Consider the following 26,803-nt stretch of genomic DNA (forward strand, 5'->3'; position numbering starts at 1 on the left):
GTTCAGGGGGTCCCGTGGGATTTGAACCTGGTGTTGGCACTTCAGAAGCCGCCGTTTGAGAATGTCCGGGAGATTCCCTCATTGACCCTTTCACAGAAAGTGGTGTTTCTAGTGGCCATAACATTGGCCAGGGGGGTTTCGGAATTGGCAGCCTTGTCACGCAAGTCACCTTATCTGGTCATCCACAGGGATAACGTGGTGTTGCGTCCGCAACCGTCCTTTTCTGCCGAAGGTAGTTTCGGCTTTTCATATCAATGAGGGCATTGTATTACCATTGTTGTGTCCAAAACTGAAGCACCCCAAGGACGTGGCCCTTCACACTCTCAATGTGGTTAGGGCTCTGAAGGTGTACTTGTCTGCCACAGCCCCCTTTCGAAGTCAGACTCACTGTTTGTTTCGGTGGCTGGTCCAAAGAAGGGTATGGCGGTCTCGTTGGCCACCATTTCCAGGTGGATCAGACAGATTGTAGTCCAAGCCTACGCCTTGAAGGGGCAGGTGCCCCCCTTTCCAGTCACGGCCCACTCTACAAGAGCTATCGGAATATCTTGGGCCTTCCAACACCAAGCGTCTGTCGCTCAGGTGTGTAAGGTGGCGACCTGGTCGTCTTTCTGTACGTTTACCAAGTTCTACAAGGTAGACGTCAGTGCATTGGCTGATGCTGGGTTTTGCCGCAAAGTTTTGCAGGCGACCGTGTAGTTGCAATTGATTTTTTTTCTTGGTTTTTCGTTAAAAACGCAGTACTGTTTTGTTAATGCACTGTTGCATTACCTCCGCAATGTTGCTGTCTTGGGGATCGCTCCTGTTGAGGATACCCGGTTATATGGTGGAATTTTTTCCACACACTGCTGTTTTTTTGTGGGTTTAGTTTCACTAGTTCCCACTTGCCATGGTGGATGAAGTTTTTATGCTGTTTTTTTCCCACCCCTCATTTGACAATGCTTGGGGACGTCCCATTTCGTTAGAGAGGAGCTGTGTTGGTCGGTGAATATAAGAGAAATGTATTTTTGTACTCCCCATAAAATCCTTTTCTCTGTAATTCACCGACCGACCGACACGGCACCCACCCCTCTTTTTTTCTTTCTACGTTATACTGCTTGTTGACGTGCTGAAGCTGCTGGGATCAGTGAGGAGGGTTGATAGCACAGGGTCCACCCCCCTGGGGCGGGATTAAAAGTTCTGTGTATTGTGTAACAATTTTGCCTAGTTCTCCTAATGGCAGGCTATACAACCCATTTAGTTAGAGAGGAGCTGTGTCGGTCAGTGAATTACAGTGAAAAGGATTTTACGGTGAGTACAAAAATCCTATTTTTACTGAAAGGATAGTTGATGATTGGAATAAACTACCAACAGAGGTAGTGAGACGATCAACAGTAAATGGCTTCAAACTTGTTTGGGATAAACATGGATCTATAGTCGGATGACAAGTTTCATGAACCCCCCCCCAAAAAAAAAGAATACATTAACCACTTCCCGCCCATCCTATAGCAGAATGACGGCCGGGCGGTGGTTCAGTTATCCTGACTGGGCATCATATGACGTGGTTCAGGATAACAGCCACCACGCACCCGTGGGGGCACGCATCACGGCTATCGGTGGTGCGGTGTAGTCTAACACACCGCTACACCGATCTCGGTAAAGAGGTTGGAGGCTCTTTACCACGTGATCACAGTGTAAACAGGAAGAGCCAGTGATCGGCTTTTCCTCACTCGCGTCTGACAGACCTGTGTAGAGGAAAGCCGAACAGCGGCTCTTCTAACGGGGGGGGCGTCCTGCGTCAATTGTCTATCAGAACAGCCCTCCCATGGTTGCCCACCCAGGACCACCAGGGAAGGGGGCAACATGTGGATGGCCAGATATGTACACCATGGCCATCCACATATGAAAAAATGTACACAATACATGCCAATCGGTGCCTACAAATGGGCACTGACTGGCAACATTATGGTCCCGCTGAAAGAAAGTGATGCCCAGCAATGCCACCCATCAGTGCCCACCTATCATTGACCATCAGTGCCCAACTGTGCCACCCATCAGTGCCGCCTATCAGTGCCACCTCATTGGTGCTGCCTTATCAGTGCAGCCATATCAGTGCCCATCATTGAAGAAGAAAACTTATTTACAAAACAATTTTATAGAAACAAAGAAAAAACTTTTTATTTTTCAAAATTTCCAATCTTTTTTTATTTGTTGAGCAAAAAGTAAAAATTGCAGAGGTGATCAAATACCACCAAAAGAAAGCTCTATTTGTGGGGAAAAAATGATAAAAAATTTGGGTACAGTGTTGCATGACCGTGCAATTATCATTCAAATTGCGTCGGCGCTGAAAGCTGAAAATTGGCTAGGCCAGGCAGGTGCTTAAGTGTCTGGTATTGAAGTGGTTAAATAAAATGCGCAGACTCGATGGACCACTATCTTTTTCTGCTGTCACTTTTTTATGTGAACAATGAGGCTCTATTCACATCTGTGACGTTTCTGTATTGCAAACTGCACAAAAAAGAACCGCTTTGACATGTTTGCAAGTCCTGGAGCTTCTTTGGGGCATTTGTCACGCATAGGGCAGCCCATTCAAGTGAATGTTTGAGTGGAAACCCTTCACAATGGCCCCCCCACTAGAGGGGGCCAGAGAGCTGAGTGTCATCATCCTGTCCCTCTTGTGCAATAGTATAAAGATGGCCATACGTTATGCCAGGGCTCAAAATTTCAAGTCCTGAGCTACTAGCCAGTCCTTAAGAGTTACTCACCACCACTTTCCCCACCCATAATTCTGCCCCTAAACATGCCCTTGTAAATTATCTCCTGAAATTAGTTTTATGCAGAATTAATAATATCAACTTTTTATAATATTAACATAAAGCATATCTGTGGCCTCATCGGTGGCCCATCAGTGCCCATCGATGCAGCAGGGATCATGGGGAGGAATTGAAAGAATTGCTTGCCAGATCACACAAAGCAGGGATCTCCCGCTGTAACACAGCTTGGAGATAAAATACCGGCCGCTGTTTAAAGTCCCGCCTCCTTGAGGGCAGTGGACCAGTGTGCTGTCTATCATAGGAGGGCAGGGCTTTGACAGCGGTCGGCGTTTCATATCCAAGCTGTGTCACAGTGGGAGATACCCGCTCTGTGTATCTGACTGGCTCTGATCGCTTCTTGCAGAAGCACTGCAGCCTTTTCTGCCAGAAGCGATCAGCCGGTAAACTGTTGGCCCAGTCCGCCCCTGCTTCAAAAATCGCCCTCAGGTAATTTCCACTTGCCAGATGTGAGCAGGCAAGTGGAAATTTTGAGGCCTGCGTTATGCAATCTGTACAATCTATTAAATTTCCTTTTTATATTTACCAAAACTATGCTATAAGAGAATCCACCTGAACAATCGATTCAATTTATATCAAATTCAACAGGCCTTTGTGTTACTTAGCTGATGGTTAGCTCTAAAGGAGATTGTGCAAATAGTGGGTGGAAAAAAGAGGTGATATGAGGGAGGTGTGGCCAGCAGGTAAGCACTCCCTATTCTGTGATGCACTAAGACCGTGCATGATGGAGATCTACAGGAATTGAAGGAAGGAGAAAACATATTTTTTTAACCACTTGGTGCTGAGGGATGTACCCATATTTTGCTTGACTGCATGGTAATTCTGTGATGATGCCTGTGGAGCACTTTCTTGTAAAAGCAATCCTAACGGCTGCCTTCCTGGGTTCTCCCATCCCAGCGGGAAACCTGGGATTGCAGCTAGCAGTCCCAACGGCTGACCATAGAGCTGATCGGGGACTGGAACGGCCCTAATTCTCTGTATGGTCTAAAACTATAAGGGACGAGTATTTTGTCACTTCTGGTTTTGCCGGTTGTAAACAAACCATTAGTGGTTTGTGAAAAGCATTGGATCTTGGTATGATCCAAAGCTTTTAAGGGCAGAGGTGACATCTGGGGTCTAGATGTCTCTGTAAAAAGGACCTGTCCTTATTATCGCAAGGAATGTTTACATTCCTTATGGCAACAATAAAAGTGATGAAAATAAAAGGGCAATAAAAAAATAAAAATAAATTTCATCCACTTGAAGACCAAGCCTTTTTGACACTTTGTTTACATGTAAAAATCTTTTTTGCTGGAAAAGTTCTTTTGTATATATTTTTTTTAAAACTGAGACCCTAGAGAATGAATTGCGGGTTTTACATTTTTTTTTTTTTTTGTCTGTAAATATTAGCACAGCTTTTTTTCAAACGCAATTTTTTGGAAAAAAAAACACTTTAATGAATTTTAATGCACAAACACAATATAAATACCCAATTGTTTGGTAAAACATAAATTATGTCATACCAAGGAAGTAGATGTCAAACATGCTGCTCTTTAAAATTGGGCACGCTGTGACAGATGACGTGAATTTTGCTATTTCGTAGGCAATGCTTTAAAAGTCCTTATAGGTTACCACCTTAGATTTACACAGGTCATCTTGTGCTGAAATTACTGCCAATGCTCTGATGTTTTCGGTAATACCTCATGTGTGGAACGATTGCTGTTTGCGTGCCTGCAAGACCAATGCACGCGTTTGCCTTTGTGTGCAAGCATGGGGGGGGGGGGGGTGACTTTAATATATAATTTTTTTAATTAATATTATAATGTATATCGATTGATTTTTCTTTTTATTCACATCCATCTTTGGAACTCAAGCAGTTTTGGTGAGACCTGTTTCTGTTTTTGACCACTGCCCCCTTTTATGCTGACATTCTTTGTTTTTGTTCATTCATTTTGCTTAGTTCGCTGAAATTACTAAGCCAATGTGCATGTCTATTCATGCTATGATGCATTTATTTTACATTCATGAGATGTCCTTTACTGTGCTTTACTGTGTTCTGTTTCAGTATAAAAGAGTCACACCACCAATCTCCTGAAGAAACTATCGCGTGAAACATGTTGAGAATAGTGCCTTGTTTACATATGCTTGAATAATCTATTTATCCTTTGTTATGGATGTATATTGTCTTTCTTCTCATGTTTTTAATCTTTTGTAATAAAATCTTTGAACTTTTTATACTACTGTTTGAGTTCCGATCTCTATACCCGACACTGTTAAAAGTCCCTGAGATTTGTTACCTCTACCCTGTTCTCTGTATTTTCCATAGTTGGGATGTGGTGTTCTTTAGTTTTAGGGTCCTTTCACACGGGGCGGATCAGTTCTGATCCGCCCCGTGGATATCCGTTTGCTCAGCGGGGATCACTCCGTCGATCCCCGCTGAGCAGGGAGATGACAGATCTGTCTCTGCACACTGTGCAGGGACGGACCTGTCACAGCGCCGCTCTCCCCTATGGGAGATCGGATGACGACGGACCGCAGTGCCCGTCGTCACCCGATCCGATCCGCAAACGGATGGAAAAATAGCTTTTTCCTCCGTTACACTTTTTCGGATCGGAGCGGGTCGGATGTCAGCGGACATGTCACCGCTGACATCCGACACTCCATAGAGCTCTATGGAGCACCCGTTCAGGTCCGCCTGAAAAACTGACAGGCGGGCCTGAACGGGACGTCAATGTGAAAGGACCCTTACTCCTCCGTCTTGCTTTCTATTAAGCCCCAGACCCATGAGTTTAATCTGTGGTTTCAAAGGGGTACAAAATAGAAGTCAGAACTCCTATGCCTTCATTATTTTCTTTTACAGAGCCTGTTTCTAGCAAAGGTTTGCCAGTGTCCAGTCACTTGAAGGTACCAGCCTATAACTCCTTGTCTATGAATATCCTGCCTGTGTCCTCTTTTACTCTCTAATATATGGAATTTACAAGCAAGTCAAGATTTCTCTTTTCTATAAGCAGAATTATGCATGGTGCTTATGTAAGCTTTGTGGATTTCAGAGCAACTCTCCTTGTCATAACAAATGTCTTGCATTATGTGATTTTACAGAAATATTCACTTAATGAAGTTCTTTCTTTCTTCTTTTTTTTTTTTTTTTTCTTCTTTTTTTAGAATTGGGTGGTGAGCAAGTTTGGAAGAGTCCTACCTGTTTTACATTTAAATGGAAAAAATCGAAGCAAAATATCCTTTTCTTACCAAACTGCAATTTACTTTTATGCCAGGTGTAGATTTTCACTGATTTTTTATTTTTTTTGCATTAGGACCCTAAAAAGGGACACAAGTGCCCCCCGGTACAGTGAGACTTTAGAGACGAACAAAAACCTATATCATAAAAATATTTATTTAGAAAAATGCTTAAAAAACATGTATAAAAACATGATAATCTATACAAAACATTTTGTGCAGAACGAATGATACATTCTTTACAGATTTGAATATGAATACAGTTTCCTCCATTAGCCTGACATGTTTCAGGAGCATTTCCCTTCTTCAGAGGCGTTTTTTAGGAGAGAATATACATATACTCTGGAAAAAAATGGCAACAGTCTTGGCAAAAAAACATTTATTTTTTCTCACTGAATTTTTTAGTGGGTAATGTTTTGAAGGATAAGAATGAGCTTGTACAAAATGGAAAAGGTTTACAATAACATTTCGGCTTTTATGAAGTAAAGCTACTAAAATGCCAATGGTCACAAAAATGTGTCAAATTGTCCGACGTATCTGCCATAATGTCATAGTCACGATAAAAATCGCTGATTGCTGCCATTTCTAGTAAAAAAAATAAAAATGCCATAAAACTATCCCCTATTTTGTAGATGCTATAACCCTTGTGCAAACCAATCAAATGCTTATTGTGATTTTTATTTATTTATTTTTTAACCAAAAATATTTAGAAGAATACGTATCGGCTTAAACCGAGGAAAAAATGAATTTTTATGCATTTTTTGGGGATATTATAGCAAAAATAAAAAATTAATTTTTTTCAAAATGTACGCTCTTTTTTGTTTATAACGCAAAAAATAAAAACTGCAGAGGTTATCAAATACCACCAAAACAAAGCTATTTGTGAAAAAATAAAAAAGACAGAAATTTTGTTTGGGAGCCACGTTGCACAACCGCGCAATTTTCATATGAAGTGTCGCAGTGCCAAATTGCAAAAAGTGGTCTGGTCTTTGGCCAGCCAAATAAGGAAGAAACAACATTAATAGGAGGTGTGCATAGCACCCTATATATACGGAGGTGGCAACTAAGAAAGCCATAAAGACAGGGTATTCCTCCCAGTCTGCCCCTAGAGATGAGCTGTGGTGGTGCATTTTTCAACTGGTGAGTGTTGCAATGCCTGGCAGAGATTAAAGACAGGAGGTAAGCAGACCTCCATATTAGGATTGTCTGATGGTGGACCTCGGTTTAGAGCGATTTTCCAGTAGCTGGCTTTGGAGGAGCGTTGATGAGGCCCCAATTAATCAGGCTCTTGATTCCATCCTTTGAAGAGAAGAATGTAGTGGATTGATTTTCATACGTGACCATCAGCTTGATAGGGAATGCCACATCCCTTATAAATGGGGTTTCCCTGAGTATGGTGATAACAGAAGCAAAGTCTTTCCTTCTTTCGGTAGTAGCTGCAGACAGGTCGACAGAGTGATGCTTCGCATATGGACTTGGTAGGCAGGGTGAAGACCTAGTGGCTCTGAGAAACTGGTCTTTAACCTGATGGACATTTATGCAGGTTAATACATCATGGAGGACGGACCTCTGCGGGAGGTGTGGAGGTATAGGGATCCTGTCTGCACGATTGCTTACAAAATCTGCAGTGGTGAGCTGTGGGAGGAGTTTGAGGGTCAGATGTTGAAAGTATTTTGTCAGATCGAAGGGTTTGTATGACTCCATGATTCCCCTAAATTTGATGTTATTACAGCGCAATTTATCTTCAAGATCGGCTAGTTTGGTCCAAATAGCACGTATTTCCTGCGTTTGGTCATTTGTAGTAGCCATTTCGTTATAAGCTTTGGTTTGCTCTGATAGCTGCCTCTCCAATTCATCCATGCAGTCTTCCACTTGATCCAACCTAATTGTGAATTGGGAAATGGAAGAGCGCAATTCCTTCTGAATCTCCCTTTGCACAGAAATCAATATCAGCTTGAGTGTGTTCTCTGATACTGGTTGCTCGCCTGTGGGGAGAGCTGCTAGGGAATAATGGCAGTCTCCAGCTACCTTAGCTTGGTTGGCAGCACAGCAAGAGAGGCTTGTACTGAGGGACTTTGTCAGGAGACTCAGTAGGTGAGGGTGCAGACCTTTTACCTCTGGTCAGCAGCTGCTTGTGAGGATAAGTCTGAGAGAGGAGCCGCCGCATCCATGCCATCTGACAGGGCCTGTGTGAAGAGGGGCCGCTTTTCCTGGCTGCAACTCAGTGTCCCCATTGGCGCCATCTTGGAGCATCTGTAATGGCGAGACAAATAAATTCTGTGGTGCGGTGGGCCGAATGATCTCCAGCCCCCCCCCCATCCGGGAGTTGCCAACTGGGTCAATCAGGTGATCCATCCACTTTGGGTGTGAAAAAGATGCTGTAAAGTCGCGGTGTGCCGCTGTTTATCTCCATGGGCAGAGGATCTGGTGAATCAGGCAGCCATCTAGTCCTGCTCCAGGCCATGCCCCAATTTTTTTCAAAATTGTCTTTTGTTTATAGCACAGAAAATAAAAACTGCAGAGGTGATCAAATGCCACCAAAAGAAAGCTCTATTTGTGGGGAAAAAAAAATCACCTGCATTTCTGCACAGCTGTCAAAGTTGCACTGTGTCATATCGCAAAAAATAGCCTAGTCATGAATGGGAGTAAATCTTCCGGAGATGAAGTGATTAAAGAGAACAAAAACGCATCACAATCTAATAGATGTGAACGTAGCCTAAGAGTAGGGGGTAAATCCGCCTGAATTTCTCAAATTGTCCCAATTTACAGTACATACATTTTCAGGTCATTGACTCTAGATTGAGCTAGATCAGCACCATGACATAAGCAGCAAAATAAAAAAAATAAAAATAAATCGGCATTGACAGACCCAAAATTTCTTTAATGGCAGGTTTACGTTAAATTTTTGGCTATGGCCAGTTAGTACAGCTTAGTGTGTGTGTGTGTGTGTGTGTGTGTGTGTGTGTGTGTATGTATGTATATATATATATATTTTTTTTGGAAATGGGTTGATTGTTGCTGCTCATGTTATGCATGTTATTCATATTTCAAATTATTCCTCAACTTGCCTCAACATCATGAAATATGACCCATCAAAATATTGTCATAACATTAAAAAAATAGATGACGCTTTTAAACGTGTACCTGTTTCCCAGTTAACTTGGCAACTAGGAGGAGGAGATGATGAAATTGGTAGAAAACGCAGAGGGGTGTTTCCAAACCTAATGTCTCCTCGAAAAAAGAAAGCTGTAATTCTACCTACAAGTGGTGGCTACAATGATGCACAAATGGATCAAAGAATTCTTTTAGCGTCTATACAAACCGCTAAAAGGCAGTCCAATACAAAAGAAAAACATAGGCATTTACAGAACAGCAGTATCAACAGCATGACTGATGAATATGACACTGAGCAAGAGCTCCAATCTGTTCTTAAAAGAGAGGCTGCAACAAGAGGAACTGTTAAATATGCTGAAGATTGTAATATAGAGGTAGTGGATGACTCTTCTGAGCTCAGTTACGCAACACACTGGACAAAACAGAAAGCTACACCAAAGATGAATTCCACCTTTAATGACAGTGAATATGAATCTGCTAATACTGACGAAATAATCACTGTTGCAAAAACACTCCAGAAAAGGTGTGATCATTTTAAAACAAAAGCTGAAACTGTAAAAGTTGAGTTCAATCAAATAAAAATACAAAAGTGTAACGAGGGGTCCACATTTTCACACGGAAGAAAAGTTGAATTCAAATCCACAGATATTGAGATGAGCAAGTCCGAGTCAGACAGTGAAACTGGTTCTTCTGAAAACGACAGCAGTAGTTTTTATTCAGATGAAGAATATAAAGCTATGATGCAGAACTGCTTAAAACTGGGTTTGACAATTGGGGATTTGGAAACACTGGTAAAAGAAGCTAATGAATTTGAGAATAATGCTGATAATAAAATTGAGAATGATGGTGAATGTGACGATATAAATTCAAAATACAGTTATGATGTTGCTGAAAATCTACCGGCTTCGGGATCTGAAATACCTACTCTGGAGAAGAAACAAAATGCTAGACCGGTATCGGCAGGCATTAAGAAAAAACTTCATACTGAAAAAAGAGTTTTGGAATCAGGCAGCCAGGGTAACAGTGATGAATCCAGCAGCGATTCTGATTATGAGGCGCATTATGAGCCCATAAATCTAAACGCCCAAAGAGAAAATGTTAAAACTGAAGCACTAAAACCAAAATCACCTGTAGCATTGCAGTGTCTAGTGAACCATGAACTGAAAAAAACAGCTCAAGGTAAAAAAGGAGAAACCAATAAAGATGGCTACCCAGGATTTGAAAATGTAGAGGCAAAGAGAGGCATAGAACCAGATGATATAGTAGCTTCTATTTTAGAAGGTGACGGTATCAGTGATAACCAATCATTTCGAAAAAAGAAAGATACGCCAGTGAAACCACCAGCATTTAAAGGCCTGAGTTCAGTATCGGCTTCAGCTGCAACAGCAAATTCAGTGTTTGGTTCATATACAATCTCCAGTGTTGATAATGCAGCTGTTGCAGAAATCGGCAATGACCTAAAGCAAAGTAGTTACGGTAGCAAAAGAACAAAGCAAGCAGCAAGACCAGAACCATCCAGAGATTCCAAATTAGTATTTCTTGAAGCCAAGTCAAAAATTAGAAGTAGCAGCAGTGATATTGGTGAGAAGTGCAACAGTGGCTTATTCTGTGCCTCTTCATCATTTGCTAAACCCAATATCTCTCAGATTGATACAGCAAAGGAAAAGACTACTCTAGAAGGCAAACAGAAACAAGATAACCAAAAGCGCTTGGTAGCAGTGATGGAGCGCAGAAAAGAGCGTGAACTGCAGAAACAAATCATTCAAGGTGCTCTGCTGGAACTGGTAAGCAATTTTATTTATTTAATCAAGATGGGAAATGCCCCTCGCTACCAAAAAAATACAGTAAAAATGTATATTATATATGTTGCTGCTAACCCACATCCACTAAAATACTATATGTAAAAAAAAAAAAAAGTCGAGATATACAATAAATTGATTTAACGTTTCTTAGTGGAAGAAGCATTTAACATGTAAATAAGTGCAAAAAAAACTAATGAAAAAGCGATAGATATAATCAGGCAATCTAAATAAAAACTTTTACTGCTAGTATCTTCAATAAAAGTCCGTTATAGATCACCAGAAAGCGTCTGAGTGGTTTTTGAAGTGTCCATATATCACACACAAGTGCAAATAAAGGAATAATTGGCAGTATTCTCCCAATGTTTGATTTCATCCAAATCTGTGCACAACATCGCCTCCTTTCATATATATAGAGAGAGAGAGCGATATAGAGATAATCTATATCTCCCTACACAGTGGTAAGGTCAATGCACTTTGTCCTTATCTTAGGGTTAGGGCTGGTATTCCATCCAGGAATTCACCAGATTTATCAATAAGTGGGGCTTTCTGGTCAGCTCTCCCTCCATCAGCAGTCGCTCCAAAAGAATAAAACAGCCTCTCCTAGTTTATATTGATTTCTGCACTATCCCTATATTTAAAAAAAAAAAAAAAAAAAACCTCTCAGAAAATAAGTGCACTTCCATCCAATGCACACAGATTGCCTTCTTTAACAGTATAGTGCTGCCCTCTTAAAGATCAGCATTGATATCCTGTATGTGTGTACATCAACTTTCAGTTTCGGACAGGATGACATTGCATGGCCCCGTTACTGACAAGTTTTGTCACGTGACTCGTGACTTCATCAAAGCAAAAATGAGCCATTAAGCTAAGGATGTAATTTATACCTATGCCTTATTTACTATGCAACTTTGGTAATCTGCGGTGTTTTAGAGAAAAACAACCGGAACAAACACATAAGATTGTACTGTGCGCCTTATTGGAGGCCAATTTATAATATATACAGGTGCCATTTTTAAAGACCAGCTCAAACGAATAAACACTCCAGGCTCTTGATAGCCAGGAAATCTAAAGCGCTATGCTTTCAGCTAATAGGCAACAACTAATTCAAACAGAATGGGACCAGTACATTAAAGATAAAAAAACACAAAGCATGCCAATGTGTTTTTTTTTTTTTTTTTTTTTAATAGAATAGGTTATCAAAACCAGGGTTGGTTATTACAATACTAACACATAGCACCTTAAAATTAAAAAATGCAATATATATATATTTATTTTTTATATTAAAATATTTTTAATAAGTAGTTTTAAATACTTATTTAAAGAATGTTAAATTTAAAACATATTTGGCTCGGACAGGTTAAATTTAATAAAAATTTCTTTAAACTAATAATAATCAGAAATTTATATTACCTAGAAGAAAATTAGTAAATTAAATAAATCAACGTTCATCTAGTGGCTAAAATGCTGATTGCACCTTTTAATTATTTTTATATACCGACATCTAGTGGTAAACGAATATATTAACTTGTAAGTACTAAACCGTATATATAAAATGTCTCCTTTTATAAAGTCTTCAATAAAGCACTTTAGTTTGAAATCTGTTTAGACCGTTACTAATGTCTTCATCTTGTAGAACCACTTTTTCTCTTTGATTCATCGACTTAATTTTATTGCGCCCTCTCCGGTGACTTTCATATTTTCTCTTGCGTTCATTGATGGACACAGCTCCAATAATCTTGACCGTAGGGTTATTACGCCACCTTCAGGAGAGGACTAGGCAGAACATGTAATACATGTGAAAACAACTTTACAGTTCCGCCCAGGGGGTGATCCTTCTGGTAATAACCGCTTAGCCTGCTTCCTGCAGCTCAGTTTTTTTTCTGCCTAGTGAAGAAGGACCTAGGCTCCCTGCCGGATTCCCCGGTCCTGGGGATTTTCTCTGGATTTTTGTCTTGCTCAAGATTTTCCGATCCTGTGATCTGCTATCAACAGCCGGCTGGGTGTCAGGCTGGATAATATAGATCCTTGTATTCTCCCCAGCCTGGCCATTGAGCTTGTGCAGACCCTAGCTACGCGCTGGGTCGACCACTACATGCCCCTCAGGCTCCAGGGGTGGCCGGTGAGCGCAATGCTTTTTCACAGTGTGCTGTGGCCAGCAGCCACCCCGTACTGCTCGGGTGTGGGTCTGTGATGGGATGTCCCCAGCTCGTCCGGATTGCAAGAAAAGCTCTTCCTGCCTCGGCGGGATCGAGCAGCTGGGCATTCCCTGGGAGGTCGATTAGGGGGTCCCTCTCCTCCCTCTTCTCTCCCTGTCCCTACTTTACCTCCCCCCTGTTGGGGATGCTGAGCGGTGTGTGTACCTGAGCCTGGGGTCCTCTGGGGGCTCTGATCCTGGATTGGAGGATACGCTGGCTTTGTGTGTCCCTGGGCTGTCTGTGGTCTCTCTGCTGTTGTCTGTGGACTCTGTGCTGCCACCGTAGCGCTGTCTGCTGCCATTATCTCTGTTCATTCTCTGTGTACAGTTACTTGTCGCCCAGTGTCTGTGGGAATGGTCAGCGGCCATTTTTCCTGTGATTGTCCCTTATACAGGGCGCCTGCAGCCATCTTTTGTAGCCTCAGCACGTTTTGTTCTCCACAGTGCTGGTTCTTGTACCTCAGAGCAGTGCGTTTTTTTTTTTTTTTTTTTTGCTCTGGACACCTGAGAGCTGACACTGAACACAGGCACCTGTAACAGCATGGCGCAGCACTTGGTCGGGGTGGTGAGTCCTGCGGTTGGGGGCCCCTCAGTCTGCAGCAGCTAGGAGGGTGGGATTGAGTTACCTGTCCTAAGTCCCCAAGGGTGGCAGACAGGGTGGGTCAGCATGGCATCAGAAACTGGTGTTTCTGCCCTAGATCTCCCTGCAATTGCAACCGGCTTGTCTGCAAACAGTGCAGTGCCTTTGGACGCTTTGTCGGCGGTCCTTGAAACATTCGTTGCCAGGGTGGAAGCCGTATCTGACTTATTTCGATAAGTTCATATACAAGGAATATGGAAGCCCGCACCGGACCTTTTCGTTCCCAAAAATGTCGGCGCGTTACCCCTTTGAGGAGAGTCTTCATAAGAAATGGTCGGCTCCTACGGTCATGGACCCCCCAGTATCCAGGTTAAACAAAGTAACCATGATCCCAGTAGAAGGGACTCCTGCATTTAAGGACCCTGCCGACAGGAAGGCTGAGGCAGTTGCCCGTTCCCCGTGTACGGAGGCGGGGTCAGCAATACGACCAGTACTGGCCACAACATTAGTCGCAGACGCTTACTGAGTGGGCTAAACTATTGCACCGTGACTTGGAGAAGCAGCAGACCTCTCCTGTCTGCATGGAACTGGCAGACCAGTTAATGCACGTCCTTAAGTAAATCTGGGACGCGTCCCTGGATACGCTTCCCTTGCTCTCCAGAGCATCAGTGTCAGCAGTGGTGCTGCGGTGCCTGATTTGGCTGAAATGCTTGTCTGCAGACCAGGCATCTAAAAAAGCCTTGACAGATTTAACCTTCCTTGGTGAGCGGCTGTTTGGTGCCTCGTTGGATGACATTAAGAATCACAGGTGGGAAGAGCACCTTGCTCTCACAGTCCAGGAAGAGTAAGGCAAGGGCCCTCAATTTCCGCTTAAGAGGCTTTTTCGCCTGCCCAGGACTTCAGCAAAATGCTCCCAGTCCGACAGGGCGACTAAGCATCCCTGGACTCGCAAGCCTAACAAGCCTGCAAACAAAAGTGCTACCGCATGAAGGTTTGCCCTCAGCCCCTCTCGGGTGGGTGGTCGCCTTTTGGGAGTTTGCAGCCTGGTGGGCCCCTTGGCTATTGGACCAATGGGTCTGCGAACTGATAGTTCCTCTCTTGGCCACCAAACAGATTTTTCCCCTCCAGCATACCCTTACTCCCGACTCGCCGGGAGGCCCTGTTTGGGGCAGTAAGGGACCTGCTAAGCCACGGGGTGATAGTGCCTGTTCCAGAAACTGAACGGTTTCAGGGATTCTATTCCAATCTGTTTTTAGTCCCCAAAATGGAAGGGGCACGTCCAATCTTGGACATGAAAGCCCTCAATTGCTTTGTGAAAGTACAGAGGTTCAGAATGGAATCGGTTCGCTCAGTAGTCAGTGTACTCCATCAGGGGGACTTCCTGATGTCTTTGGACATCCAGGAAGTGTACTTGCACATACCCATATGTCTCAGGCATCAGAGTTTTCTGCGATTTGTGGTAGGGGCAGTCCACTACCAGTTTGTGTCTCTCCCCTTTGGCTTGGCTTTAGTACCCCAAGTCTTTACCAAGGTATTGGCTCCAAGTTTGGCGTTGTTGCGACAATGCGGGATTACAATTGTGGGTTATCTAGACTATCTCCTTCTGAGAGCAGCTTCCGCCTCAGAATTAAGGGAGGATGTGGCGGTCACCATGCAAACCCTGCAGGAATTTGGGTGGGTGTTGAACCTCAAAGTCTGTCCTTGTGCTGACTCTGTGCCTGGAGTACCTAGGCTTACTGCTGGACTCCATGCAAACCCTGCAGGAATTTGGGTGGGTTTTGAACCTCAAAAAGTCTGTCCTTGTGCCGACTCAGTGCCTGGAGTACCTAGGCTTACTGCTGGACTTACTGCTGTGGAAGTGAGTGTTTCTCCCTTCAGACAAACTGCAGACTCTCAGAGCTGCGGTGAAGCTGTTGATGAACTGCGGGTGGTTGTTGCTGCTCTTCTGCATGCGAGTCCTGGGCCTCATGGCTGCCTCCTTCGTGATGGTACCGTATGCCCAATTTCACACCAAAGCCTTTCAAAAGGAGATATTGAAAAATGTGCCAAATCTCCGTTATCCCTGGATCGTCAGATTCAGGTGAGCCAGTTAGTCAGGGATTCCCTTCTCTGGCAGCTGGGAAGTTCATACCTCTGCATTGGACAGTGATCACAACGGACCCCAGCCTGACCAGTTGGGTTGGAGTGCTGGGAGTACAGTCGACCCAGGGCCTTTGGTCGAGGGAGGAATCCAAGTTGCCAATCAATGTGCTCGAACTTCGAGCGATCAGGTTATGCCTCCTCTCCACATGGTCGAGACTTCAAGGGCGTCCAATCAGGATCCAGTCAGACAATGCCACGGCGGTGGCATATGTCAACCATCAAGGAGGAACGAGAAGCTCGGGGGTTGCTCACATCCTTCGGTGGGCAGAGAGGCATGTACCGGCCCTGTCGACCATATACATCTCAGGAGTAGAAAACTGGCAGGCAGACTATCTAAGTTGCCAGATGCTGGACCCAGGAGAGTGGTCGTTGCATCCGGAGGTGTTCAGACTTCTTTGCCTGTGACGGGGCACACCACATGTGGATCTCCTGGCCTCTCGGCTCAAACGAAAGGTCCAGAGGTTCGTATCCAGGACAAGCGATCCTTGGGCAGATGCGTCAGATGAGTTGGTGGCTCTGTGGGAACAGTACCGACTGAGCTACAAAACTGTTACCATGTCTGCTCTGTGGAGGCTGAGGGGATTCCAGTGATAAGGATGGACCCAGATTTGCCTCGACGTCCTTGGTATGCTGACCTATTACCCCTTGTGGCATAAGATCCCTGGCGGTTACCGATGCGAGAAGACCTTCTGTCTTATTTTGATTTACCATCGCTGGTTTTAATGCCATGGCTGTTGAACGCCAGGTGCTAAGGAACGGAGGCCTGTCGGTCTGGGTGATTTCAACTATGTTGAGGGCGCGAAATTCTTCTTCTCAGAAGATATACCATTGTACGTGGAACGCTTAAATCTCCATGTGTGTAGAGAAGGGGTGGCGTCCGTGCACTTATTCCGTTTCCAGGATCCTGCTGTTCCTACAGCTAGGAGTAGTCCAGAAACTGGCCTTAAGCACCATCAAGGGACAGATATCAGCCTTGGCTGTCTTTTTCCAACGACCCCTGGTGTCTCACTCTCTAGTGAGCACCTTTTGTACAAGGGGTCCGGCATGTAGTCCCTCCGGTGCATCCACCCTTGCCTCCGTGGGATCTGAACCTGGTGCTTTGGGCTCTTCAGAAACAGCCGTTTGAGAACCTCAGGGAAGTTCACTTGTTGACTTTCACAGAAAGTGGCCATTACATCGGCCAGGAGGGTCTTGGAGCTGGTGGCCTTGTCTTGCAAGTCACCCTATCTTGTTATCCACAGGGATAAGGTGGAGTTGTGTCCGCAACCTTCTTTTATACCTAAGGTGGTTTTGGCTTTTCACCTCAATGAAGACATTGTGTTACTATCTCTGTGTCCTAAACCGACACACCCTAAGGAGGTGGCCGTCCATTCCCTGGACGTTATCCGGGCTCTAAGGGTATACCTATCTGCCGCGGCTCCCTTCTGGAATTCAGACTCTCTGTTCGTTTCGATAGCTGGTCTGAAAAATGGATTGGCGGTCTCGTCCACCATTTCCAGGTGGATCAGGCAGATCATGGTCCAGGCTTACACCTTAAAGGGACAGGTGCCCCCCTTTCGTGTCACAGCCCATTCCACCAGGGCAATTGAGACCTCTTGGGCTTTGACATCAAGCGCCAGTCGCTAAAGTGCGTAAGGCGGTGACTTGGTTGTCCGTTTACACTTTTACAAGGTTCTACAAAGTCGATGTAGGCGCATCTTCTGATGCTTGTTTTGGCCGCAAAGTTTTTCAGGCGGCCGTGTAATGTTGCAATTCTACACTTTTTTTTTCTGTTAAGAGAAAAGTTACCTTTTTGACGGTTAATGCACTCTGATGTGTACGTTGCCCGCAAGTTCTGATGCGGTTGTTTCTGATGGTGACTCCCCTGTTAGGGAGCACCTCTGGTTGTGGGTGAAGTTATGTTGCCGTTTCCACCCCTCGTTATGACACTGCTTGGGGGACGTTCCTATGGGCAAGATTACTGGAGCTGTGTCTGTCAATGAACGAAAGAGAAAATAGTATTTTTGTACTCCCCGTAAAATACTTTTCTCTGAAGTTTGACGGACACAGCACCCTCCCCTCCTATTGGTTTACGTTATACTGCTTGTTGACGTACTGAGCTGCAGCAAGCAGGCTGAGTGGTTTTTACCAGAGGAACCACTCCCTGGGCGGAACTGTAAAGTTGTGTTTTTCACATGTATTACATGTTCTGCCTAGTCCTCTCCTGAAGGTGGCGTAATAACCCTACGGTCAAGATTACTGGAGCTGTGTCCGTCAATGAACTTCAGAGAAAAGGATTATATAGTGAGTACAAAAATCGTATATTTTCATGCCTTAAAACAATAGTCATGAATCGAAGAGAAACGAGATGGATCTGCAAGGTTTGGCAACTGTATATATTCTAAATTGGTCTCCAATACGGTGTCCGATGCAACCTTGTGTGTTTGTTTCCAGTGGTTGTTCTCGCCAGTTACCAGCTTGCGTTTAAAGTAACCCCATTCTGTTAATTTTATTTGCCTTCTCTGTTGCCAGCTTATATTGTATTGCCTGAAAGCATAGTGTATTTTTCCTGGCTAACAGAGATAGGAGTGTTGATTATTAGTTTTGAGTTGGTCTTTAACCACTTCCCGACCGGCGCACACTGATGTACGTCGGCAGAATGGCATGGGCAGGCATATTGACGTGCAGGTACGTCCAGTTTTAAATGCCGCCCTGCCATCGCGAGCGCGGCACACTCGCGCTGGTCGGGACCCCCGTGAGTCTGGTCACGGGTCCCGTGGACTCGATTGCCGTGGGCATACCCGCGATTGTCTCACGGGGCGGCTAAACCCGTTCTGCCTAGCAACAAGTGACGCTGATCTCTGCTCATGTGATTGGAGCAGAGATCAGTGTTCACTAAAAGAAAGCCCAGCCCCAACAGTTAGTAACACGCCCCTAGGAACACTTAACCCCTACACGGGCACTCACTGGTTAACCCCTTCACCGCCAGTGTCATTTACACAGGAATCACTGCATTTGTATAGAAGTGATTTGCTGTATAATTTACAATGGTCCCAAAAAATGTGTAAAAAATGTCCGATGTGTCTGCCATAATGTCGCAGTCACAATAAAATTTGTTGATCGCCGCCATTACTAGTAAAAAACACTTATAAAAAATGCCATAAAACTCCTATTTCGTAAACGCTATAACTTTTGCGCAAACCAATCAATCGCTTATTGCGTTTTTTTTTTTTTATCAAAAATATGTAGAAGAATACGTATCGGCCTAAACTGAGGAAAAAAATGTTTTGTTTTTTATATTTTTTTGGGGGGATATTTATTATAACAAAAAGTAAAACATAATGCATTTTTTTTTTCAAAATTGTCGCTCTATTTTTGTTTATAGCGCAAAAAATAAAAACCGCAGGGGTGATCAAATACCACCAAAAGAAAGCTCTATTTGTGGGAAAAAAAGGACGTCAATTTTGTTTGGGAGCCACGTTGCATGACTGCGCAATTGTCAAAGTGACGCAGTGCCGAATCGCAAAAAGTGGTCTGGTCTTTGGCCAGCAAAATGGCCCGGGGCTGAAGTGGTTAAAATGGCGCCTGTATATATTATAAATTGGTCTCCAATATGGCGCCTGATGAGACCACATGTTTGTTCTGGTGGTTGTAATCTAAAATGGTGCAGATTACCAGGTTGCATGTGACAAAATTCATTGGCGTGAGGCCACATGAAGTCACGAGTCTACAACCAGAAGTAAGCTGATCCTTAAGGAGGCAACACTATATACTGTTAAAGAATGTAATAATCTGTGCGCACTGGATGAAAGTGCACTTATTTTGTGAGGGCTTTTACAATGTTTTTTTTTTTTTAAATGGATGGTTTATATTGATTTCTGCACTAATAGTCTGTATTCTTTTTGAGAGACTGCTGCTGGAGGGAGAGCTGACCAGAGAGGAAAGAATGCAGACCCCACCTATTGATAAAATCTGTTAAATTCCTAAATGGAATATCAGCCCTGGTATAAGGGCAAAATGTATATTGACCTTATCACTGTGCACGTTATATACATAGGTGGTGGCAGAAACAAATTGGTGCAAAGGAGATATTGTGTATGAATTTGGATTAAATCAAATATTGGGAGAACAACACTGGAATTTTTCCTTTTGATTGTTTGCACTTGTGGGTGTTATATGGACACTCTAAAAAACACACGGACACTTTCTGGTGATATATAAATTTTCTTTATTGAAGGCACTAGTAGTAAAATTTCATAATTGTTTAGGTCAATTGCTATTACTTTCATTTGTTTTTGCACTTGTGGAAGAAGTACTTAGTTTTTACACAGTTTTATTTGTAAAAGTTTCATTGACTGACTGGATATATTGATTTTGGTGCACTGCACTATTTACATACACTACATTATTATTTATCCACTTGCTGACATTTACAAATATTTTATTTGGAAGATCAGATTACAATCAAGATACTATAGAAGTACCAACAGATATAAGGCCTCATGCACACAAGATGCTGTTAAACGCGCGTTCAGAGGCAGTTGGACACTTTTTTTTTTCAACTGCCCCTGAACTCATTCCATATTATCCTGTGTGTCTATGTACACAGTCTGGATTTTTGCAGTTTTTATGCAGTTGCGTTTAACCTAGTTTATCCAGAAGCAAAAAAATGGGTTCAGACGCAAAAGTTTTCCACGTTTCAGATACGTTTTGCCACGTTTTCGTTTATAAGCATTTTTAAAGGTGACCTATTTTTTTACATTAAAAATCTCAAAAATGATGGCAAATGATTAAAAACCATTAAATATTTTAAATAATTGCAATTGCAAGTGTACAATCCACAACTTCTGGCAAGTGACATGGCAAGTGGACAATCCACAACTTGTGGCAGGTGACGTGGCAAGTGGACAATCCACAACTTGTGGCAAGTGACATGCTAAATACAAGTACACTGCTGCTCTCACAGCTGCTGCTACTCACTCTGGTCTAACGCCGCAAAACAGGCGTTTCTAAACCCCGGTTTCAGCTTTTAAAAATGTGTTCAGCAGAGTTTGCACCGGCGTCTCATGTGCATGGGGCCTAACAGAGATCATATTCAAGGTGGGTGCTTGCAGAGAGCCTGGAGCAGCAGCAGGGATGGCCTCCAACACAGGTTGTACCGTCACAGCCACAGTGGGAGAATCCTGGTGAGCCGTGCGAATCAGGAGCGTCTGTAAGCTATGGCAAACTTATCGATGCGATGATCCTGCTCATTCAACCTGGAAAAAATATTGCCACTAGGTGGATTGCCTGCATCTTCTGAATTCATGGTATTTTCCTATTGTCAGGAACCATGAAACGCATGGAGACAGAAAATGCAGTAAAAATCACACCTTAATAAAATGGTAAAAATGGTACAACAGGTAAACGTAGTCAAAATGTTGCCAGGGATCAGTAACCAAATAGGGTAGTCAGAACAAGCCAGGAAATCTGGGAGCCAGAGATCAGTGTAGTCAGAGGCAGCAGACAGGATCAGGAACCAGAAGACTTCAGCCAGGCAAGTCTTCAACAGGAACACAGCAGTCTTTAGATATGTTTGACCATGGTGAAGGCAATTGATGACATGAACCAGGCAGTTTAAATAGCCAGGGGGGTCTGGCTGTGGGCTTGACTGATGAGCAGGAGATGAGCAACAGGTGAGCCACTGTGGAACGATGAGTTCTGGCAATGGCATAGTTACATAGTAGGTGAGGTTGAAAAGAGACACAGGTCCATCAAGTCCAACCTATGTGTGATTTATATGTCAGTATTACATTGTACTGTATATCCCTGTATGTTGCGGTCGTTCGGGTGCTTATCTAATAGTTTTTGAAACTATTGACGTCCCCCTCTGAAACTACCGCTTGTGAAAGGATATTCCACATCCTTGCCACTCTTGCAGTAAAGAACTCTATGCAAACCTAATTTCTTCTAATTTTAATGAGTGGCCACATGTCTTATTAAAGTCCTTTCTGCAAAAAAGTTTCATCCCTATTGTGGTGTTACCAGTATGGGACTTGTAAATTTAAATCATATCCCCTCTCAAGCGTCTCTTCTCCAGAGAGAATATGTTCCGTGTTAAAAACCTTTCTTCATAACTAATATCCTCCAGACCCTTTATTAGCGTTGTTTCCCCCCTTTGTACTCGCTCCATTTCCAGTATATCCCCCTTGAGGACTGGTGCCCAGAACTGGACAGCATACTCCAGGTGAGGCTGGACCAAAGTCTTGTAGAGTGGGAAAATTATCTCTCTATCCCTGGAGTTAATCCTCTTTTTAATGCATGCCAGCCAATATTATGTTTGTTTTGTTAGCAGTAGCTTGGCATTGCATGCCATTGCTGAGCCCATCATCTACTAGGACCCCCAGGTCCTTTTCCATTTTAGATTCCCCCAGAGTTTCACCCCCCTAATGAGTAGATTGCATTCATATTTTTGCCACCCAAATACATTATTTTAAGTTTTTCTACATTAAACCTAATTTCCCATGTAGTTGCCCACCCTATTCATTTGTTCAGATCCTGCAATGTTTCCACATCCCGTGGAGAAGTTATTGCCCTGCTTAGCTTGGTGTCATCTGCAATTATCGAGATTTGAACAGTTTACCACATCCTACAGGTTGTTTATGAACATATTAAACAGGATTGGTCCTAGCACAGAACCCTGGGGGTCCCACTACCCACCCTTGACCATTCTGAGTATTCCCCATTTATCACCACCATGAGAACTCGCCCTTGTCACTTTTCAATCCTTGTACTCGCCCTGTGGCCCATGCCAACGGACATTACTGTATGGTAAACATTTATGGGGAACTATGTCAAATGCTTTTGCAAAATCCAGGTACACCACGTTTACGGGCCTTACTTTATCTAGATGGCAGCTCACTTCATAGAAGGTTAATAGATTGGTTTGGCAAGAACGATTTTTCACGGACCCATGCTGATTACTGCTAATAATACCATTCTCATTACTAAAATCTTGTATATAGTCCCTTATCATCCCCTCCAAGAGCTTGCATATACTATTGATGTTAAGCAAATGCCGCGTACACATGATCAGACTTTTCAACGGACTAGGTCTTTCCTACGGACTTTGCAGCGGAGGTACGCCAGACTTTCAAACAAATGGACTTGCCCACCCACGATCACTCCAAAAGTCCGCCAGTTTCAAATGCAGTGACGTACAGCACGTACGATGGGACTAGAAAAAGGAAGTTCAAGCCCCAGTATGCCACTCTTTGGGCTCCTTCTGCTGAACTCGTGTTAGTAGAAGTTTGGTTAAAGATGATTCGCGCTTTTCAAACTTCAGCTTATTTCTATCATTTTTCTATGGTTCAGTTTGTGCTTGTGGTCTTTGTATCTGGTTTTCACTGCATGTTGGTCAGTTCGTACCTGTATATCAGGCCGTTCTGGTCCGCTTGCTCTTGTTCTTCAGATCGCTCTTCACAGGCCTGGCTGTTATTCAGTGCGTTCGGTTAACCACTTGCCGACCGCCGCACGACGATGTACGTCCTATTTTTGAAGAGGGATATCTCGGTAACGGCAGCAGCTGCTGCCACAACCGAGATATCTATCTCTTCAGGCGGCGGTCGGCTGTACGATAACGGTGGTCTCGGCGGCGGATTCGCCGCGAGATCACCGCTATCGGCGGCGGGAGAGGTGCCACCCCCCCCTCCCGCCGCCCTCCCGCACCTTCCGCCGTTTACCGGAGCCGTCGGTAGCGGCGGAGGCGATCGGGTCCTTCCGTCTGCTGGGCATAGAGACAAGTGAGGCTAAGATGGCCCCCACTCGTCTCTATACCATAGGAGGGCGGAAGCGACGTTAAAACGTCGCTTCCGCCCATACCTCTTAAAGGTATATTTTTTTTTTTAAATGTCAGATTTTCTTTTTTTTTTTTTTTTTTTTTTTTGTTGCATTTTAGCCCAAATATGAGATCTGAGGACCTTTTGACCCCAGATCTCATATTTAAGAGGACCTGTCATGCTTTTTTCTATTACAAGGGATGTTTACATTCCTTGTAATAGGAATAAAAGTGATCCATTTTATTAATTTTTTTTAAAAAGTGTAAAAATAAATAAAATAAATTAAAATAAATAAGAAAAAAAATATTTTTTTTTAAAACACCCCGTTACGACGAGCTTGCGCACAGAAGCGAGCGCATACGTGAGTAGCGCCCGCATATGAAAACGGTGGTCAAACCACATATGTGAGGTATCGCTGCGATCGGTAGAGCGAGAGCAATAATTCTAGCCCTAGACCTCCTCTGTAACGCAAAAAATGCAACCTGTAGAATTTTTTAAATGTCGCTTATGGAGATTTTTGAGGCTAAAAGTTTGACGCCTTTCCACGAGCGGGCGCAATTTTGAAGCGTGACATGTTGGGTATCAATTTACTCGGCATACCATTATCTTTCACAGTATAAAAAAAAATTGGGCTAATTTTACTGTTGTCTTATTTTTTTATTCAAAAAAGTGAATTTTTTCCCAAAAAAGTGCGCTTCTAAGACCGCTGCGCAAATACGGTGTGAAAAAAAGTATTTCAATGACCGCCATTTTATTCTCTAGGGTGTTAGAAAAAAAACAATATAAAATGTTTGGGGGTTCTAAGTAATTTTCTAGCAAAAAAAACTGTTTTAAACATGGAAACACCAAGTCCGAAAAAGAGGCCTGGTCCTTAAGTGGTTAAGTTTGTTTGACCAGCTGACCGTTTTGAAGTCATGGTGCGTGGACGTACTCGTTCTCGAGTTCATGCTGTGTGGGGGCTTGGTGTTGGAGTTAATATTTTGACCCAAGCCCAGTCCTTGAACAGGGTGAGGAGGAGTTCATGATTGAAGAATTGGCTGTGCCAGCATGACCAATTCTTGCATATGCCTTTGCTTAGTGAGATCCGTGAGAATAATCCTGAGGATTTAAGGAATTATCTCAGGATGACGGACCCTGTTTTTTACCGTCTGCTGGCTTTGCTGACCCCTTCTATCAGCAGGCAGGGTACCTGCTTGCGGCAAGCCATCACTCTGGAGCAGAGGCTAGTTGCCACGTTGCGGTACTTGCTGACGGAGAAGCCTTCAGGACCTCAAGTTCATGACAGGCATCTCCCCCCAGGCTCTGGGGATCATTATCACAGAGACCTGTTCTGCCATTAAATTATTCAGGTCCTGCAGAAGGACTATTTTGAGGTAAGTTTCATCCTTTAACATTACATTATATGTTAGGTACATTTGATGTTTGCTAATGTCTTGTATTAATTTCATCATTACCTAATTACTATGATTGGAATATGCTGTGAATGTCCCCTTTATCTTTATGCATGCATGTTTTTTTTTTCATACTCCTTTTTTGGCCTACATGCATATTTGCCTTCACTACCCTCCCCAGCATGCAATCCTGAGCCCATATACACCTATAGCCTAGTCCCTTTAACAATGTATATGGTCAGCTCCATTGTACTGCTTTCCCCGAACCACCCCCTCAAATGTCTCTAAGGGTAATGTGTGGTCTTAAACTCATTTAAAACCCTCCCCCATCCCCTCAAATGTCTCCAAATGTAATGTGTGGTCTTAAAATCATATAGAACTTAGGTTTTAAAGTACTTAAATTATTTATTTATTTTTGACTCCAGTTTCCTTCCACGCCACAGGAATGACAGACTGTGGCCTCCCAGTTCACTGACCATTGGGACTTTCCCAACTGTGGAGGGGTGATCAATGGGAAGCATGTTCTCATTGTGCCACCACTAATACTTCTATTACAAGGGGTTCCATAGTGTAGTGTTGATGATGGTGGTGTTGGCACAATATGACTTTATCTACGTGAACGTGGGGAAGAACGGCCGGATGTCGAATGGAGGAGTCTTCACCCAGACGGAGTTCTGCCAGCGTCTCCAGACTGGTGGCCTGGGATTGCCACCTGATGCTGAGAACGTTGAGGGACTCCCCTTTGTATTCATCACAGATGAAGCCTTCGGTCTGGGCGAGCACCTGATGAGGCTGTCCCCCCCCCCCAATGGACTCTCACCCCGGGGAGGAGGGTTTTTAACTACCAGGCTGGCCAGAGTGAGAAGAGTTGTGGAGAATACCTTCGGGATAATGGCCAGCCAGTTCCGTTTGTTTCTCTCAGCCATCATTATGGCGGACTATAAAATCAATCACATAACCCTGTGCTGTTGCATACACCATAATTTTTTACGCAGTCTCAAACATATCTTACTTCAGTTAGGCCTGAGCCTGGACTTGCAGAATCTGTACTCACAGGCCTGGGTTCTGGCCATACTGGCTTGGCCCCCCAAGCCCCCCTTCATGTGCGGAGCAGATATGTCAATTATTTTAATGGTAGGGGGACCATTGCAATGCCAGAACATATTTCACATTTCAATTAATAAAAAATATTTTTTATGAAAAAATTTTGAGTTTTTATTCTTTGCTTTTATTTTTGGCTGTCTCCTAGGTTCTCCTAGTGCACTTTTAGTGCCAAGTGGATTTCCTTTTAGTAAATAAGCCTCTTTGTCACTGAAAACACAAAATGAATTACAAAACTGGTATTGAGTATTGAAAGAAGCTATACACATTGTCGTTTTTAATATTTTTACTTTGTGCACATTCAAACGTGCGTTTTTTGAAAAAGTCATTCAATGTACTTTTATTTTTTAGGGGGGGTTTAGTTTTTTTACTCAATATAAAAAATATATTTTTTTTGGGGTATTTTCTGCAATATATATATATATATATATATATATATATATATATATATATATATATATATATATATATATATATATATATATATATATTTTATAAAAAAATTTTTTGTTTAAAACCGTGTTTTTAGAAAAAAACTAACATACCCAACTCTGGAACTTACAAAGTTCAACATGTAAAAAGTTGCAGGTGATGTCACCCATGTTAAAGCCAATTTTTGAGGATGCACACAGATTGGTAGTCCAAATGGTTAATGTCAACATG

General features: G+C 43.2%; 1 protein-coding gene across 10 annotated transcripts in view; it reads left to right on the forward strand.

Annotated features, from left to right (window-relative positions):
* NOL8 (nucleolar protein 8) overlaps positions 1 to 26,803 on the forward strand; it is an 828,826-nt gene that overhangs the window by 147,911 nt on the left and 654,112 nt on the right. For all 10 annotated transcript variants that reach the window (XR_013262355.1, XM_077452483.1, XM_077452484.1 and 7 more), the window contains 2 exons: positions 5,949 to 6,017; positions 9,095 to 10,918. Coding sequence is in view for 9 of the 10 variants with exons in the window: in XM_077452483.1 (XP_077308609.1) it covers positions 5,949 to 6,017; positions 9,095 to 10,918 (1,893 nt within the window). In the remaining variant the exon portion in view is untranslated. The remainder of the gene's footprint in view (positions 1 to 5,948; positions 6,018 to 9,094; positions 10,919 to 26,803) is intronic.

Source organism: Lithobates pipiens, unplaced genomic scaffold, assembly GCF_037356315.1.
Source record: "Lithobates pipiens isolate NorthernLeopardFrog02 unplaced genomic scaffold, aLitPip1_a1.2 Scaffold_23, whole genome shotgun sequence".
Lineage (NCBI taxonomy): Eukaryota > Metazoa > Chordata > Amphibia > Anura > Ranidae > Lithobates > Lithobates pipiens.